Source organism: Poecilia latipinna, unplaced genomic scaffold, assembly GCF_001443285.1.
Source record: "Poecilia latipinna isolate Pla-1442-1.1 unplaced genomic scaffold, P_latipinna-1.0 Scaffold3898, whole genome shotgun sequence".
In the NCBI taxonomy this organism is placed as follows: Eukaryota; Metazoa; Chordata; class Actinopteri; order Cyprinodontiformes; family Poeciliidae; genus Poecilia; species Poecilia latipinna.
Window position 1 is genome coordinate 1 of NW_015116514.1, and position 19376 is coordinate 19376.

At 39.7% G+C, this 19376-nt stretch overlaps 1 protein-coding gene across 1 annotated transcript in view; it reads left to right on the forward strand.

Moving 5' to 3' along the window:
* Positions 1-3125: 3125 nt before the first annotated feature.
* The window catches only part of LOC106941850 (proteasome activator complex subunit 4B-like), a 23637-nt gene continuing 7386 nt past the window's right edge, over positions 3126-19376 (forward strand). The window contains exons 1-23 of the mRNA XM_015024981.1: positions 3126-3133; positions 3408-3494; positions 3620-3806; positions 4150-4239; positions 5540-5604; positions 5855-6005; positions 7606-7704; positions 7965-8034; positions 8658-8725; positions 9190-9393; positions 10907-11064; positions 11369-11464; positions 11547-11602; positions 11726-11782; positions 11865-11920; positions 14289-14387; positions 14488-14550; positions 14660-14755; positions 14853-14984; positions 16549-16758; positions 16851-16987; positions 17201-17254; positions 18497-18626. Coding sequence (XP_014880467.1) covers positions 3126-3133; positions 3408-3494; positions 3620-3806; positions 4150-4239; positions 5540-5604; positions 5855-6005; positions 7606-7704; positions 7965-8034; positions 8658-8725; positions 9190-9393; positions 10907-11064; positions 11369-11464; positions 11547-11602; positions 11726-11782; positions 11865-11920; positions 14289-14387; positions 14488-14550; positions 14660-14755; positions 14853-14984; positions 16549-16758; positions 16851-16987; positions 17201-17254; positions 18497-18626 — 2373 coding nt within the window. The remainder of the gene's footprint in view (positions 3134-3407; positions 3495-3619; positions 3807-4149; positions 4240-5539; positions 5605-5854; positions 6006-7605; positions 7705-7964; positions 8035-8657; positions 8726-9189; positions 9394-10906; positions 11065-11368; positions 11465-11546; positions 11603-11725; positions 11783-11864; positions 11921-14288; positions 14388-14487; positions 14551-14659; positions 14756-14852; positions 14985-16548; positions 16759-16850; positions 16988-17200; positions 17255-18496; positions 18627-19376) is intronic.

The following is a 19376-nucleotide window of genomic DNA, read 5'->3' on the forward strand; positions in this document are numbered from 1 at the left end:
GAGCTTTTAACGATTTATTGGAATAGTTTTATTCTCGGGTGCAAACAACCTTGACGATTTTTAAAGCCAGTTGATGCGCATCCTTGAAAAGTCCTAAATCCATGTATATCTAAAATTAAGGCCTTAAAATATTTGAAATTAAAAATGTAAATACAATAATCACAGGTTTTAAATTTCGTCGTGGCAAGACGATTCAATCTTGTATGTAGTTTTTGTTGTTTCTGTCAGGCAAAAGCTTAAGTTGCATGCAGACATCTTCATTGTATTCTGTGAATCAAGGCGGTCGGAAACTACCGTATTTTTCGGCTAAAATATTAAATAAATAATAAAGCGCTACTTTTTTCCCCACACTTTGAAAAAAGCGTGGCATATAACCCGGTGCGGCTTTTCTGTGGATTTTTCTTCAACCGCCAGGGGGCTCGTTAGCAGGAAGTGAATCATTGGAGGTCAAAATTGGAAATCAAAGAAGAAAGTGCTAATTTTCATTTAGAGCATACATGCTAGCAGCAGGCGCGACGGAGAAATGTTTCCAATCTCCAATGATGCCGCTTTTAAGTTGAAGGCTATCGATCCAAGTTTTTTTTTAATTTAAACTTTGTGGGTGCGGCTTATAGTGAGGTGCGCTCGATAGTCCGGAAAATACGGTAGCTGCTAATAAATATACCCTCGCTATCTACCTTCTTTTGAGTCTACCACGGGTAAGTGAAAATGTATCACAAGTTGGTTTTGTTGCCAACCTGTATGAGCCAGCAGGATCCTCCAATCATCTCATCTTTATAGTTTATATGTCTTAAATTTCATTCAAGCTACTATTAAAAAGGTGTTAAGTCTTAAATTTGGCCCGCTGAAACGTGCAGATACGCTGAAAAGTGCAACTTGGTGCACATATTTCATGTTATTGAGAATTTTCTGTGATTCACACACAGGGATAAATTACATGTGGAAATTTATAGACACACCAGCCATCAAAAAACGTCTGTATATTTCTGGCTGGATGGCCAGTTTTTATGGTTGAATTGAGTTCATTTCCAGCCACAAACTCTGCTTTTAACCGTCATCCACGAATTTCCATTCGTGTTAATGTTGGGGCCAATCCAGAAGCTTGATGTTTGCCTGCTTTCTCCATTCCAAAATTAGTTTCGATGTGTGTTTATGATCACTGTCATGTAGGAACACCCAATTGTGTCCCGGTTTCAACTCTCTGAGGTAAACTGTCACACTCGGATGAGAGGAAATAATCAAGAACAAGTTGTGACCTAGCGAACTGGAAACTGCTGGAACGGCAGTGTCGGGGTGAGGCAAGAAATAAGCCTCCTGCTTCGAAATTGACACCTTTAAGCTCAACTAAAATTTGCAGCTGCCCACATGTCAAGTCAAGCTTATTTGTGTAGCAGATTTCTGCAACATTCAAAGTGCTTTTCACCATAGCCAGTAATGAAACGACCAATAACAGTTACTCAAATGCCATCATCAAAAATCATGAGGCTAGTTTCCCAATTGTATGGAAATTTGAACTGAAATCTGAACTCAGTGTTTCAGATGTTTTCTAGTTTTCTGGAAGTTTGTTCCAGATCAGTGGAGTGTTAAAACTGAATGCTGCTTCTCCATGTTTGGTTCTGGTTCTGGGGATTCGGAGCAGACTTGAACTAGAGGACCTGAGTGGTCTGGAAGGTTGATGCAACAACTACAGGTTTTGAATGTATTTTGGTGCTAAGCCATTCAGTGATTTATAAACTAACAAAAGTATTTTAAAGTATATTCTCTGAGCTGCAGGGAGCCAGTGTAGGGACTTTATAACTGGGGCAATGTGCTCCAACTTCCTAGTTTTAGTCAGAACACCGGCAGCTGTGTTCTTGATCAGTTGCAGCTCTTTGATTATTGTTTCAGGCAAACCTGTGAAGACACTGTTGCAGGAATCAATGCGACTAAAGATAAATACATGAATGAGTGGTAGAAGACTGACTTTGTAACTGTCTTTATGTGTCTCTTAAGGTCCAGATCTGAGTCCATCACTAAACCCAGATTTTGGACGCGACCACTATTTTCTAGCTGTAATAACTGAAGCTGTGCCCTGACTCTTTTGGTCCAAAGATAATAACTACAGTTTGGTTTCTCTTCTGCTGGAAGAGTGGAGATGTCGAATGTCTTCTGGAGAAAAGTCTTATGGTCAGATGTGACAAAGCTTAAGATATTTGGCTACAAGGAGTCTCTGTCATCCTGCGGGCCCAGTTTGATGCCAGTGTTACTTATGCATTGGTGGAATAATGAAGACAGAGACATATTGCATAGTTATTCAGCAGCTTGATTGTTGGAACCTAAACTACATTAAAAATAGCTTGGAAATGGATGAAGAAGAATAAGATTTAGTGCCAGGCATGGGCTAGGCTCAAAAGTTAAGTCTGTTCAAAGAAACCAAACAATTCAAATTCATCTCTGAGAAGAACAGAGATTAATTTGAATTGTTAAATTCACCAGTCAAATATCCAGTGACCGGTGTGTCCGGACCTTGTTGACATCTACAAAAAATGTGTTGTATCTTACAACACACAATTTACTAAATGAACATTTGTTATTAATGGGGGTGTATGAATATATTTGAGCAGCTATGTTTAGTTATGAACCTGTGTACATCAGAGGAAACCCAGAATAAATTTAAACGTGCCACTGAAGCTCTCATAAACAAGTGTATTTAAACTTGTGACCGGAACCGTAGTTTGTTCGCTGACATTTAAAATCTAACAGCCTTTGCCAGATTTAGGCGGGAATTGTGACAGAATAAATTTGTGCTCCTGCAGATACATATAGAGATGTAGGTGTCTCTGAGGGAGGAGGTGTGAGCACTCTGCTGCATTGTCTGAGCCAGTTGGTGGTCTTCTTGGTCGACATTCAGGGATCAGATTTTTTTTTTTTTTGCTACAGCTTTGATTCAGACATTCGATCCCAGCCATTTCCTCTAATCAGCACCCTCTCCTTTTTAAATGTCAAAAACTGCTCACTGCTGATTAGTAGGTCAAACCTTTCGTACCTGGAATCTGCAAATCTCGACACTTAAAGATTAGAGCGATTTTTTTTTTATTTTTATTTTTATGTCTTGTGCTTTAATGTCGTGAGCAGGTCACTGGAGCATGAACAGGTAAACAACCAGTAAACACATGCAGTCATCTGAGAGGGTGTCTCATTAGTGAGTCATTGCGTGTACTTGGCCTCAGTCACAATGCGCCTAATCTGGACAAGGACAGCTCATCAGTGATTATCTGTCTCCCTGTGTGTGTGTGTGTGTGTGTGTGTGTGTGTGTGTGTGTGTGTGTGTGTGTGTGTGTGTGTGTGTGTGTGTGTGTGTGTGTGTGTGTATCGTTCATGCTGTAACTCTGCTGTGTTTCCCTCTGCCCTCTCCTGGTGATCTGCAGCAAAACTGGCAGCACAGATGCAGCCTATGCTCTCCAGAACCTGGCTCTGCTCACACCACAACTCGTCATACCGCCTGTACTTGAAAAGTGAGATCCGTCTGCACTTTTGTGCAATTTTTAAAGTGCATCAATGAAGGCGTGTTTGAGACTTGACCGAAGAAAGGGGCTTTTGTGAAATGCAGGCAGTAATTAAACGGTGTGTGTAAAAACAGGACCTATGCGGCGATGGAGACCCTGACGGAGCCGCACACGCTCACCGCCACCCTCAGCTGCATGATCGGCATGGCGCGCAGCCTCGTTTCCCCTGACAACCGCTACCCAGAGGGCCGCGCTCACGTGCTCCCATTGCTCATGGGCTCTCTCCCGGGGGTGGACCCCAACGACTTCAGCAAGTGCATGGTGAGTAATGAATGTGCCGATAAGTAATGAAGAAAAATTATGAGACGGGATGACAATAGAGCTCTCGCTGATTGAGTTCCCTTCTTGTATACTCAGGTCTGTCCTATTAATTAGTCCAGAAAGTGGAATGAATACCTCAGTTTGAAGAAGTTGTAATTAATGTGTCTTGGTTGTCTGCTCGAATAGTAAAATGGATTGCTTCCCTCCCGTTTTCTCCACGCTGTATTAATCATCTCAGCAGACCCAGTGAAAAGATTTGAAAAATCTTACCTGGCACATTATTTAACGCACGCCGCGATCGTGTCAGATGATGTAAATTGATCTGTTGTGGATCTCCGTCCAGATAACGTTCCAGTTCATCACCACCTTCACCACCTTGGTGCCTTTAGTGGACTGCTCATCTGCTCCGTTTCGACAGACGGATCTCACCGAGGTAAAAACCAGAACAGATGTCAAACACCTCTGCAGATAAAACACAAACAGGACAAGAACCGTGCCGACTTTTAAGATACAAATGTGAAGACTCCGTACATCGTGGGCGCCAAGACGTTTTCTTTAAAGCATAGTGTCTCAAATCTAAACAAGTGAGTTGTAACTAAAAAGGGCACTGGAACATTTTTACCTGGAGACAGAAGAATAATCGGACAAATCATTGTCTTTAGCTTCTGAAAGATAAAGCTACTCCAACATGCTGCACTTTGACAGAAAGCAGAAAAAGAACTTTGCTTTCCACCATTATTTTGTTCGGAATTAGTGTTGTGTAACCAGCTTAATGTACGTAAAAAATAAAGATTGAAACTAAACGTATTATTCAAAACGTAGTTGCAGTATTTGCAAGGTTGTTGTACTTCTGTCGTTGTTTAAGTCATTATCCGTTTACGTCTCTAACAGGTAGGACAGACAAATTAAATTTGAACTCTGTATTTACAAAGTGATGCTTCAAAAGCACCCATCATTACGTCCTTTTTATTTGTTGGGTAATTTGACACATAAGTTAGCGTATGTGCTTTCTGTCTTTCTGACAGTTAGAAGAAAAACTTGCATCACTTTAATGTTCCCACCATAAACATTCAGATGTCAACTCAGCTTAGCATAAAGCCGGAAAAACAGCGTTTCAGACTATCTGACACTAAACGCAGCAAAAACAACAACAGACGACAAAATCCACCCCAGACTGCGCTAATTATCTGCTTATCTGTTGTTGTTTTTCTCAGTCGGCACTAAAAATCAAAGCGTGAAAACACCATGTTGGTCATTTTTCTCCAGCATGGGGACACGGACCGGCATTGTGGGTCTGCTTCCAGCGTTCGTGCCGAACCACTTATTTTCATATTTAAGGGACGATCGCCGCGGTTGGCCGGGATGCTTAATCCCTCCAGCTTGTGCAGGGTCTCGTAGCGGGTCTCCTCTGAGACGGCATCCAGGGGAACGGAGGGGACTCTCAGCATAGATGGGGCAGGGGGTCTTTCTGGAAATCTCACCCAATCTCAAAGTGACATCTTGGCAAGCCTGCAGCGAAAATGCAATTCAGATTTCTTGTAATCACAGTTTTATTCTTGTAGCAATTATCTAAAGATGATTACCATTGCAGATCAAGAGCTTTCCCTTTGAGGCTCGCGTCCGTCAAATGTATCTCCCCGAGTAGTCCAACGGCTTTTTTCCTCAATTAAGCCGTAGAAAAACAAATCATAGAGATATTACAGAAACACATTACCTATATTTCTTCCCTGCAGATTGAAAAAGATCTCTGCTTTGCCTCAGCCGGCTTTGAAGACTTCGTGCTGCAGTTTCTGGACAGGTAGAGATAAATTAGCAAGTCAGCCTGTCACTCTGTGGAGCTTTGTTGTCATCGTCAGAATACGGATGTGTCTCTCTGTTTGAAATGCACTAGACTCCCTGCCTCTGGAGTGAAAAAAGCCTTTTTGTGTGTGTGTATGTGTGTCTGTTTTTCTTCTTTTTTTTTTTTTTTTTAAATCATATCGTTGTTGACATTTTCATCACAGACGAGTGTTTTAAGTTTGTGTTTGCGTATGTGTGTGCGTGCACAGATGTTTTGCTCTCATAGACAGCAGCACTCTGGAGCAGACGAGAGACGAGACGGAGACGGATACCCAGACTCATTTGGAGAGCCTGGTGGAGCTGGGACTGTCTTCCACCGTTAGTACGATCCTAACACAGTGCTCCACAGAAATCTATGAGGTAGTGCAGAAATACACTCCGTCGCTGATACACACATGTCTCAAAGATAACAAGCCTTCAGTGTGACGTGACCTTTAAAAATGTCTTTTTCGGGTTCAGATTCTTGAAACTAAGCTTCTTGCTTTGACTGATGATATCTTTCATGAATATGAGATTTCAGTTTCTGTTGTTTTGCGAGTTCTTCTTGCTTGATTTGACAATACAAAATGAATAAATTAAAGACTCAGTTTAGGTGGTAAAATGTGTCGTATAAACTCTACATAATTTACCAGCCAACACCGGATGTTGTGAAGGATGAACCCAGACACCCTACCATTTTGAGAGGTGCTCTAAAAGCAGTTTTCTGTCAGTTTTTTTCCAAATTATTATGCCTGGTTTTTATTAGACATTAGTTGCACAAACATCCATTGGAGGCTTACAGTCACAAGCAATAAATTCAGTCCAGAACGAACTGGTTGTGCAAAAGGTTTAGGCCGACGTCTGGGTAAGTATGGAAGAGAGAAAACTTTCAAAACATTTTTCCTTTTTGTAACAAACAAAACGAAAAAAAAAAACAACAACATAGAAATCAAAATACAAAACATTGCACTTTTGACATCAATTTATATTTTTCTAACCATTTATATTTTGGTTTTAGATTTACTGACTGATAAAAAGGTGAATGCAATCTCAAAATGGTGATTTCAGTGCTTATTTGAGATTTAAGCCAATCCACGTTTAGATTTTAAACTAATATATTGTTTACATGTCGGCAATCAAAGCATATTTTATTCATAGAAGCAGAAAAAAAGCATTACATTTAAAATATGTTCTTCAACATATTTTTGAATATGTAAGGTTATATACAATGTTACAACTTTAAAAGCAACTTTATGGTAATTGTTTTATGCTCAAAAGACTGTTTTGTAAGAAATTATGAGGGGAAAAAAATCAGATTTGAGTAAATTATGGGATTTTAATGTGTAAAAACACTGAATGTCATAAAAAAAACAAATAATTATTCTCAAAAAGAATAAACAAGAATGCAATTAGTCTTGTATTTTAAGCTAAAATGCTTATTGATCAAATTGTCTCAAGAAGCATAGAAAATGGGAAATATTGGCATTTTTATGTCAAGAATATTAAAACTAATACGTGTTCAGTCATAACTGTAACATTAGGAAGTGGATTTTCTTCAATTCTCAACTTTAAGACTTCCTCTGTCTTAACCACAGGAGGACTGTGAAAGAGGCAAAACTTTAATTTTGTCATTTGTAATTAGAGCCACTGTTTAGTAAGATTGAACTAAATTGGCCTAACCTGCTAAGCTGGGTCTTGTCATCCTTGTGTAATGGTAACAGTTTGGAAAGAATATAAAAATTTTGCCTGTACCACTAAATCACGCAGATTTACGAGACAGACTGAACATTCTGTCCTCAGTAATGTTAAAAGCCCGTTTAAATTAATAACAATAATTCAATGCATTAATGATGCAATAAAAAATGATTGCTTGCACCAAAAACTGAAAAAAACAACAACAACAAAACGACAACATTTGCACAGACAGTTAATACAAATGAAGTGCATCATCTGATTTTATACTACACTGCATTTTGATCAGGTTGCGTTGCAGAAGCTGTACAACTTTGCCACCTCCAGCATCTTTGAGACGTGTGTGTCAGGCAGAATGGTGGCCGACATGTGCAGGGCTGCAGCAAAGGTAACATTGGCTTTGTCTTGTTTTGTTTATACATGTGATGCAAATTGCCTTTGTGTTATTGTACAGAAACCAAAAAGAAGTTTTAAATAGTACACCTTCCTGAGGCCATGCATGTTTCAGAATATTTTCATTCCATTTGCTATGCTCATTTTCATTGCTTCTGTTCTTTTTTTTCTTCATGAATGTGTGCCTAATTGTGTGTGCTTTTGTATGTTTGGATGCTTTTTTTTTTTTTTTTGCATGTTTTTGTGTGTTTGCAGTGTCATCCTGCTGAGTCTCTCCGTCTGTTCGTCCCTCACTGCTGCAGCATCATCTCGCTCATTACTGACAGTCAGTACCACACATTGTAGAACAGATCTGTGTGTAGACAGGATGTGACGCTGCTCGCAAGGCTATTTGAGCCCTCACATGAGCTAAGAATAGGTTTATTCAGCAGGTCCTTTCAATTATACATGAAAGCCGAAGACAAATCTTCAGCCCTTGCTACTTCAAAATTTCTGATCACCGTAACCTCAAAAAGTTATAAAATTAGCCATCATCTAAGCCTTCAGCACTTCCCCTAAAGGAGTAGTTTACAAAGTAAATAGATTTTAAGAATATTAAACTCTTAGGTGACATAGCCAGAAAAAATATCAGAAGTTATTTTCCATGCACGAAGACAGCCTGGTGTACTCTGTGCTACGGCAGATCTAATCATAACCACAATCATTTTTACACTCGTAGTCTTGCCTCTCTTAACAGGTGTTATTTATTTTTTATGTGATTTGTTTTAAGCGAAAGCTGTTAATTCAAACACATTTTCAAGGGACACAGAGAGTTTATGTCAAATCTCAACTGGAATAGTGTGATACAACACTTTGAACCCAAGATTATGGGTCCAAATTAAGCACAAGAAATAAAGTATTTGAGGCGAGTAAGTAAAGCTTTCTGTGGGTTAATGTGTTTGTGCATAGATGTGGAGCTGCAGAACGAAGATGAGCTGGATAAGGAGCTGCTGTGGAATCTCCAGCTGCTCTCTGAGGTGAGAGGACAAACTCCTGAAGCACCTTAAAGCTTTAAAAAACACTCAGACGATCACTTATTGTCATCTGCACCATGTCCGGAATTTGTATTCATTCTCAAAACGACAGGAGAACAGATGCTTGGCACCAATTTGCATTTTTTTGGGTCAAAAAAAAAAAAAAAAAAAACGAAAAACAGTCGCTTCAGAATTATAGTAAGGATATTACAAGAGGAAAAACACCAGCCAAAAGACATTTCTTACAGTGCGCTCCGTTCAAGGTCATAAATATCAGAGCGCTTTGTCGTTAACCAGAACATATTGACACTCTTTCAAGTTTTTTTTTTTATTACTCCTGGGAGCTCAACGCAAGGCTGAGTGAGCCAGACGCTGTGATTTACCGAAGATCCTCAAAATTTAAGGCGCAGCTCTCCACTGAATTGAATGTTCTCGGTTATACGTGTGTGCGTTTGTGTTGTATTTAGGTAATCCGTGTGGATGGCGAACAGCTGCTAAAATACCAAGGGGAGCTGGAGCGCATCCTGCGCGTGTGTGTGCATCTTCGCTGTAAGCAGGCCTACACACTCGCTTGCAGCTTGCTGGAGCACACACTCCGCTCGCTGTCTCTCATCTATCCCACCGAGTACCGCAGCACCTCTGGGGGCTTCGATTCCGACCTCCCCATCCGGGTAAAGACGCACCGAAACTTTTGCAAAAAAAAAAAAAAAAAAAAAAAAAAAAAAAGAAATAGACAAAATCGCACTCATCATTATTTAATTCCATTTTTATAGCATTCTCACATATTTGCACATATTTTCAGCTCAAACTCAGTAATTAATATGTTTAAATTGGGTTCCAATATAAAAATATATAAGGAAATGATTTTAGAGTACTATGTAGATCCATTGGATCCATCTTTCAAAGATTAATAAAGCAGATACCCGACAGTGTAACATAAGTTGGCATGAATTTACACTTCTGAGAAACTTGACTTTCCTGTAATATATGAAAGTAATTTGATCAGCAACTCGTCGATCCCTCTGATTGTTTTTCTTTTTATTCTTTCATGTTGAATACTTTGAAAGGAATGTTTTTGTCATTTACACCAGTTCAACTCTGACTAATGACTCCGACTCATTAAGACTTTGAAAGTCTTGCTCGTTTAAGGTGATGGATCAGTGGATCAGCTCGCGTATGAAGAGAAAGCAACCTATTTTGGATCGAATCTTTAGGCACTTCTCTAACAGCCTGTCGCAAAAATGAAAAATAACACAGATCGTACAAAATGACAGACATGAAAAGGCATTTCAGCACCAATAAAGTGGTTTCCAAACATCGACGAGTTACTTGACACAAGATGGATCATCAGCAGATTGGATGATGTATCTGATATAAACTGACACGTCATTTTATATCTTACGTTCATTTATTCTCTTCCCTTACGATTTGAAGACTGCTCCACACAATATGCTGTTACAGTGAGATTCAAGCGGGAGAAAATAAGTGGAAAAGAAGCCAGAAGGAGAAAATTGTGTTGACTTAAAAATGTTGCGGTGGCCTGGATTGTTCTTGAATGTGTTTAGTTGTTTGGATTCACTGAGTAAATTGTAAGATCGGAGGACTGCATGAACATATATTAATCTGCAAGTGAAAATTAAAACTTTTATCTGCTTATCATATAAATCAAGCCATCTGAACCCAAAAATATCCTATTATTGGTGATTTTATGAAGGAGGATTGGATTCGATGAGAAGTAAGGGTTCTGCTAACATGCCCACATAGATGAGACGATTTGAACGAACGGTGAACAGATTTGTTCAGATTATTAGTGACTCCTTTGTTCTTTTTAAACTTGCAAATATTTTTCTTACATTTATTCATGCACTTGCCACCTGTTACGTAGCTGTGGTTCAACCAGGTTCATCTAATGCATCGCATCATTTTTCAATTCTGTCTAAGCCTGTTTTTCATTTTCTTATTCATTAAAGTTGCTAGTTTGTAGAAAAGTTAGTGGCGTTATTTGTTTTCTTCTTCTAGACTTGTCTTTGTATCCGTTGCATCTGTTTTAAATATTTAAGACTTTGGTACATGACACAGGTCTGTGGTTTGGAGGTCGACTGGCTGTGCTGATTCGCCTGCCAGTTGTTCCAGTGGAAAAAAGTGGCAACAGCTCACTGCAGCTCTGTGGGTCTCCTCCTGCAGGACTGGGGCCGAGCCGGAGATGTGGCAGCGTTGGGTGTGTGTTGGCATGTGCCGTGCCAGGAGGAGGAAAACTTTGTTTTCCAGCTGCTGTCGTCGCTCCTGCATCCCCAGCTGCAGCGAATCAAAGGCCACGTGTCTGGAGCTCAGCCAATGACCAGGTGCGCAGTCGTTTGTCTCACTTTCGGATCCGCAGAGGCAATCCGTCACACGCACACGTTCAAGCCAAACAAACAGGACGGTGCTCCTCCATTACTGATGGATGAGGTCTGTTCACACCAAAAGAGAAGGCGATACATATGTTTTAGCTGTCTTTCCTGACTTCTTAATCAAGAAGAAGAATCAACTTTCCCTACGCAGAGTAGGGAAAGTTGAATTTAGCAGCCCAGAGTGTTGGAAAGCCATTGTGGTGCCTCTAGCCCCATACTGCAGAGGAAGGAGTGTGATGTGGTGTGTCGTTAACAGGGAGGAGTTGTGGCAGAGCTTAGCGATCGTGCAGCACTGCCTTCTCGGAGCTGGGAGCATGCTGCCCCCTTTGGATGGCGCACACGTCCCTGACCTGTGAGGCTGCAGTTCTGCACACTAATAGCACGGAAACACGCTTTTATCATGCTGGCTTGTCTCACGATTGGCCTTTTCTCAGGGTGCCCTCCATGGTGAATCTGGGGGAGATCAAACTGCACGTAGGTGTCGAGTATGGTAAGAACACAGCCACGTAGCGCAACGATCAAAAGCACCATCAGTGTCAGTGGGCGATAAGTGCAGCTCATTCTGCATTCTGCATCTATACGGGACGTCTGTGTGTCTTCTTCCCCCCTTCAGATGATTCATGGGAAAACTACAGAGTGTCCATCTGCCAGACCATGAGACTTCTGCTTCGTGAGTGGAGATTTTCTCTTAAAAACTCTCCTGTTTGAAATGTGACTGCGGTGCAAACTCGTCTCCTTTTTCTCCAATCCAGATCACATCCTGGAGCACTCGGAAGATGATACAAAATCCCTTTTTGTCATCATTAAGGTGCCCGATCCTTTATTTCTGCCACAATCACTCTAGGGGATGTCAAACTCCTGGAGGTTTTTCCAATTTAAAACCTGAGACCATAAAACATTACTTCAGATGTCACATATCTTGTACAACTTGATTGGGGGAAAAAAAAAAAAAAACATAAGTGGAAAAGTATTAAAAAATGTGAAAGTTGCAGTAAAATTGTTGCATAAGTTTGCACATCTTAAACTAATATTTAGTTTGCTTTCGGTCTTCATTGTTCTTTGATGGCAGTCTGTCTTAACTTAACTTGACTGTATTTGCTCACGCTTCCCTGCAAAAGGTCTTCAAATTTGTCAGATATTTTGGACATATGCACAAAAAATCTCAGTCTCACAGAAGTAAGACAAAAATAAAATACATGTAATATTTCAGCAAGATACATGAGCTTGATTTAAGTAAATGATTCCTTAATATTGATATAAAGTACAAGCACCACTGACAGATTATTTCACTAATAACAGGACATTCTTCCCATATTACAAGTGAAATAGTCTGCCTTCATTAAATATTTAGGAATTATTGACTTAAAAGGCTCATGTATCATTCTGAAATTTTACTTATAAGTTAGTTTTGTCTCATTTCGAGTATGCTAAGATGTTTGCATTAGAAACTAGACCAAATATACTTGGTAAGATTTTGTGTTTTTGGAGAGTGGATGATACATGAAAGAAAATAAAAATACACACCCACCCTCCAGTAATCCATTGATAGAAATTGACCAATCATACAGTCTAGACTGGGTTAAGAGAAGAGTGTGATAACAAAGACACCACACAACTGAATTAATTGTCACACAGCATCAACATGTTTGATACCACCTTATTTACATCCTCATCATTATTGTGAGTTATCACAGTTTCTCACCACGCTGGTAGTTTTGCTATGTCATTTATTTGATATTAACGTAGATGCTCAGCTGTCAGCAATTCACTGTGATTGGCCGCTTGCATAAATTTGTTTGATCTGGCGAAACGACCATCATAAAGTGGGGGATTAAAGGACATAAAAACCAAGCAGGACAGAGGAGCGGTGCCTGCTGTTTGCATAGTTATATCCATTTGACACAGAACACCTCTCCTTTCCGTCTGTCTTTCCACCATTTGCCTGCTGAAAACACTATAAGCCTCATTAAAAGTCCACAATACTCCAAACATTTTGTCACTTTAGAGTCTCTCTTAAGGCCTTCGGTGGTTCGCGGATATTTTTAAAATTCTAAGAAAAGTCTTAGGAGTACTTGCCAAGTTTGATTTTTGTCTCGATTTCTCTGAGTGAAATCCACTAATGCATCAAGATGTCAATACGTCGTCAATCCATAGCGCGTTTTTCCACAAACTTTAGCCAGACCTTTAGGAAGAAGATGCTTTTTTCTTGGAGCCATGCTTCTTAGTCCTGCTGTAAAGGGGAAACCGTGGAGATGGTTGCTACATTTAGGACGCAATCACTATTTGGAAAATTCCTGCAGCTCCTAAAAGTGTTTCGATTGGCAGCTTCCCTGACCAGTTTCCATCTTTTCTTTTCATCAGTTTTATCCCTGTTGTCCCATATTTTCTCCAGTTATTGATGACTGTAAATACTGTCATGAAATGCCGTGGAAATTTTGATGCTCTTCTCCTGTTTGAGTCCTTTGTACAATGAGATCATTTTGGTCTCTTGTAACCTTTCTGCAAACAATAGCTTTGGCTAAAGTTATGCAATGGTGCAAACGGGCCACGTCTATTTGAGGTCAGTCAGGCTCATTTAAAGCAAACCGGTTATGCACATTTCACATATTGCAAATCTTTGTACTTCCATTTGTGTCTCAGCTGCTTCTAAAAACAGCCCAAGTGATTAAAAAACACCCATACATTTTTTGGTGTATAAGTTTATGTTTTTTAGTGTTTGGAAAATGAACCATTTCAAAAACCTCCTGATTGTTACGAAACAATTGACAGGCACTGCACTGTTACCTAGCAACCCTAACGAAGCCTAGCCCGTCACCTAGCAACCTAAGTTGAGCTCCAGCGTGTTTGGTTCCAGCTGGCTTCAGCTGGTTTTCATGCTGTATGCATTGTACAATGGCTGCTGGAAAAAAAAAGTGTTTTGTTGTTGACTTACATTCAGAAAACACTTGCTGAATAGTGAGAAGTGTGCAGGAGGCTCCACTTCTGCTTTTCAAAGATGTATGCATCTGTTTGCAGCCATTTTTACGTGAGCGTAAACGTTGAGTTTTGGGGGCGTGGCCAGCAGCAGCTTATTTGGATTTGAAGTGACAAGAGGCCCCAAAACAGCTCATCCTGAAAGGAGGTGTGTACACTTTTGAGATCTGCAAAGGGCTCACTGTGCTCCATTTTGCTTGCAGATCGTCAGTGACCTCATGTTTTTCTGTGGCACACACAAGAAGGAGTTTGACTCACGCTGGAAAAGCTTCACTCTTGTCAAGAAGTCAATGGAAAACAGGGTGAGCTGGTAGAATGACAGGTTTAGGCCTGCTTAATGTCATCAGTTTCAATAAGTAACTTACAGGATGATTTAAACGCCTCGCCTTTTCGTTTTTATAGCTTCTTGGGAAAAAGCGGCACATCAGAGCGCTGCTCATCGACCGGATTCTGCTCCAGCATGAGGTTCGCAACGAGAAACACACTCATGCCCGAAAATAAATCTTCCAGATTTTCCACTGGTGAAAATTGTATTTATTTATTTATTTATTTTTTTGTTCTTCCTCGCGAGCAGATGAGAAAACTGGTGGTTGAGGGCAGTGAATACAAAGTGGTCCATCAGGAGCTGCTCTGTGATCTGCTGCTGCTTTCTACCAGCACGTACAGCCAGGTAGACAACTAAATTCAGAACGACGTCTGGCTCCCGTTTTCGCATGAGTGCTTAGGTGAAACTGGAGCTAACTGTGCAAACACACATATTCCTGCAGGTACGTAGCAGGGCGCAGAGCGTGCTGATGACAGCGATGGGAACCTATAGCTTCGCTTATAGAGACATGATTCCCCGTATGTTACAACTGCTGTCTCCACAGAACACCGCGGGCACGGAGCAGCAGTTCAAGGTACTGGGAACACACACGTCCAACACGTGACTCCTCAGAGCTGCCTCTCTCTCTGTGGTGCTGAATAGGAAAGACATGCTAAAATGCACCATCTTAGTATTGATGGCTTGTTAGTGTCACTGGAATTGGTAATTCTCTGCATTCTGCCCTGATTTTGCATGTTTACAACCAGATGTTGAGGCTGGAAGCCTAGTTTTTCTTTTCCCTGCTCACACTTTACTTTGCAGTTTTTGCTTAATAAGGTCTAAGACACACAAGTCAGAGATGTGTCTTAGATATGATATTAATATCTGCTACATCACTGAGGTATAGTCAGAGGTCTACAGTTTACACAGCAGGCCAACAGGTGGCAATAATTCACTACTAGCATATTTAGCAGAAAAAGAAAAAAGTTCTTATTAGAAATTTAGCTCAGTTGTTGTATCCCCAAACACTAATTCATCCTATTGTGAATAACAACAATGTCATCACACAGATTTTGTTCAATTGTTTTCTAGTTTTGTTTCTCCTTTCGTCTCTATTTGGTGTCGTTTCTTTGTCACTGTGTGACAAACACATTTTATTTTATCATTCCAGATCCATTGTGGCAGCACATTTCACTTAGTCAAACAATCTAAGTTGTTCACAGAAGGGCATGTAATACCCTGCCACACTGGGGAAGATGATGACATTTAGAACATACTTACGTGAAACCATGAAATGAACACCAAGATTCCAGAAGGGTGCTTTAGTATGATCTGTTCGGCATTAAGAAAACGTAATATGGACGTAATGAAATACGGGTTTCATGGCATGTCTTACTGTTCGGTACACACCTCAGCTTTTGTGTGATGTACAGATGAGAAACGGCAACAAAAAGTGCACATTTTTGTTTTCATTAGCTGTTTTATGATAGGAACTGTAGCTAAACACATGTTCACTGAATAGTGTTTTCAAAAATTCTGGTAGCAGTGTAACCGGGCATTGCAATAAAAATGTGAATGTGAAAACTATCAAATTAATGGTGAAAATGTCACCTTACTTCCACTCTTTGTTTGAGCTGGCTTAAAGATTAGCTTTTTTTAAAAGAAAATAATGATATATCTAAAAGAATTTTCAATAATTTCACTGAATTCTGATGGAATCAACTAGCTCTCTCACTCTTTGGTTACCTAGCAACTCGCGCACTCTTTGGTTACCTAGCAACAACAACTTGCTGAGTAACTTGCGCAGCAGCTGTTTAAGGTTTCACCAGTTATAAATTAAAAGGAAAAAAAAAGTGTTGAGTGAAAATTGTGGATAAAACAGAAAAGACTATCACATTAGCTTGTCCGTATTTCAGATATTTAATACAAAAAAAGGAATCAATAATTATCAATATCGACCAATATGAAACGCTTATATCGTGACTCATGTTTTAGCCATATCGTCCAGTCCTGTGACTGACATTGTGGGATTGTGTTCGTCACGTTCAGTTTTGAAATCAGATTGTCATCTTGATACCTTCACATCACTGATTCATAGGCTGATTATATTTTTAAGGGCGTGTATCCAGTTGACCTCTTTCTGTTCTTCTTTTCTTCAGGGTAGTCTGTACTGCCTCTTGGGCGCTCCCAGTGGTTTCTGTCCAGCAACCACACGGGACTGGGATTGTGTCGGGGAAGTGTGGCCCGCTCTGGTCCGATGCGGACTGTCACACTCGGTGACCCTGGAGAAGCCCTCCATTGGTCGACTGTTTGATGACATCATTGATAGGATTCATCGCCTTCACGACACCATTGGAATCTACTTCACGGTGAGACACGCATCTAATAACAATCACCAAACTAGCCTCGACTGTGGTCTGTTAACTGTGGGTCTTTCTCCTTTGGTCACCTCCTTGTCTAGGTGTCAGAGAGATGTGTCGAGATCGCCAACCAAATTGCACAATCTAAAAATCCCACACCTTGTTCGAAGCTCCCGTCCAAAGAAGAAATAAAAGAAGGAATTCAGCGTCAGCGTATCAGAAATGTTGTTGCTGCAAGGTAGGAATATTTTTTTTAAAAATCAAATAGGTGTTAATAGTTTTTACTGTCCAGCAGATTTGACATGTTAATGTACCGTGGAGCAGATTTGGGTGAAAAACAGCCAATTTTAATCAGCATAAAAAGGCTACAGAAAAGCTAGTGGGAAATTTTGTTGGTCCGTCTTTGTTGCTATTATTTGTAGTCTGTTTAATGCTTCTTGTTTTCTCACAGGAAATATGAGAAGCTAGTCAATGACCTGTTGGACTGCCTTGAAGACAGAGATCTGTAAGCTGTTTCCTTACATGCGCATTTCATGCTATGTAACATAACAGAAATTGAAACAAATGATGAGATTAATAGTGTAATGTCATTTTTTAGCAAGCATTAGCAATGCTAGCATTAGCACAGGAACGGTGGTGATTTTAGCTCACCGGAGTTTTTACAATATGAAAACTATGTAGGCAATTGACAATTGAAGTAAGTGCACCAATACATAAAAGCTAGGGCTAGCTCTCCAGCAAAGCTAGAAGCAACTGCAAGTTACAAAATAGTAGCAATTTAAAACCTCAGTGAGTCATTTCTTCAAAAGTAGTACCGGTAGGTTAATTTTGGAGAAGTATCCTTTCTCCAAAAGGAAACTTTAGGAGAAATGAAAAGACACGGCTATATAAGCGCTAGCATTAGCTCTTCAGAAAAGCTGTCTGTGAGAGTAATTGAGAATTGCTGCAGATTAAAACTATTGTAGGTCATTACTTTAGAAGTTGTGGATTATATACATACTTTATGATTACCTGTCTTAATGACAACCATTAAGACAGGTAATCATGGCCAAAAGAAACTATATAAATGCTAGCATTATCCCTGCAGAAAAGAAGAAAACTAGAACAACTCCTATAAATGCTTACTTTAAAAGTTGTAGATTGCTTATAACTGATTTGTTGTTTTTCTATCACCAATCATTAAGGGGGGGATGAGAATAAAGAGGAAGTGATTCACATTTACTGCATTTTACATTGTTAGCATTAGTACTGCAGCTAGCTTCAACAGGACGTGAGATATGAAAACTTTCATAAGTTCAAAAGTTATGGAGTTGCATATGATCATTTGTAGATTTTTGCCATGTGGCAATCATTTAGGCAGCTAATAGTTTGAGGAGTAAAAACACATTAGCGTTACAAATGCAGCAAAATGAGATGCTAAAGAAAGATAAAAAATTATACGTTTCAAACTCTCTTGAGCAATTACTTCAAAACTTAAGTGAGACTATCCTTATTTCTGCCAGGAAACTTTAAATATAGTCCTTTAAATTGACTACTGGTAGCTTTTTATTTTACCACAGCACCCTCTGGAATAATTGCCATCCTACTTATCGGCTCCTGCTGGCGTAGTTGAATATTCATTTAAAATGTTTTTTCACCAGAATATGCTTTGTGTTTCACAGAGAATTGCTTTTTTGCTGCCTGAAATTACTTTTTCTTTTTTTTTTTTTTTTGGTCTCTGTGGTCTATATGTCTGTTTTTGTTTCAGGCCCTGGAAGTTTGAGCACATGGCCACAGACCTGTTGGCTCTTCTTCTGCGAGACGATCATCCTCTCCCACCTGATGCTGTCCTCTACTTCACACAAACCCTTGTTCACGACTCCATTAGCATACGCAAGGTCTGCATCTCTCTGTGTGTGTGTCTTATTATTGTATTTTTCTTCATGGTGTAGGGAATCTAAACACTTTCCAGGTATCTGCTTTTCCCTCAGGTTATAAAAATGGAAATAAGGTGGCTGAAGTGTTTTTTTGGTGCTACTTTTCCAGCTGTAACATGATGTCTAGAAACATAAACGCCCTTTACTTTCTTATGCCAGAGCACCTTATCAGCATAGATATTGAAAATCCACTCTCACATACAGATTCAGGTGTTATATGACATAGTTTAAACACAGATGTTCAGCTTTCATACCAACATCATAAAGTTTACTCTAGATAGATCTCATTACATTTATCTTCAGCAGTAAATAATATCTAATAACACACAGCAAAGCGTTAACCAAGGTTTATTATGTTGGATCATATCAGATACTATGCAACAGGAAATTATGTGTGTACACTTGGGTGCAGAGAAAGCCGTAAAGAGTAAGTGATTCACACTTACTGCATTTTAATTTTAAGACAAATTTACTCGGTTAATTTTTATTGACATTGCACTGTATGTTTCTCTGTTCCACACCAGTAAAATTGCAGTCAACTCTACAGTTACTGATAAAAATGTGTTTTAAGGCTGAGTTAAATTAAGATTTAATTCAATCTGATCATGACTAAATTTAGAAAAAACAACCTATTATCTAATCCGCTACTTTTTCCCCCACGCTTTGAACCATACAGCTTGTGGCCCGGTGCGGCTTTTCTGTGGATTTTTC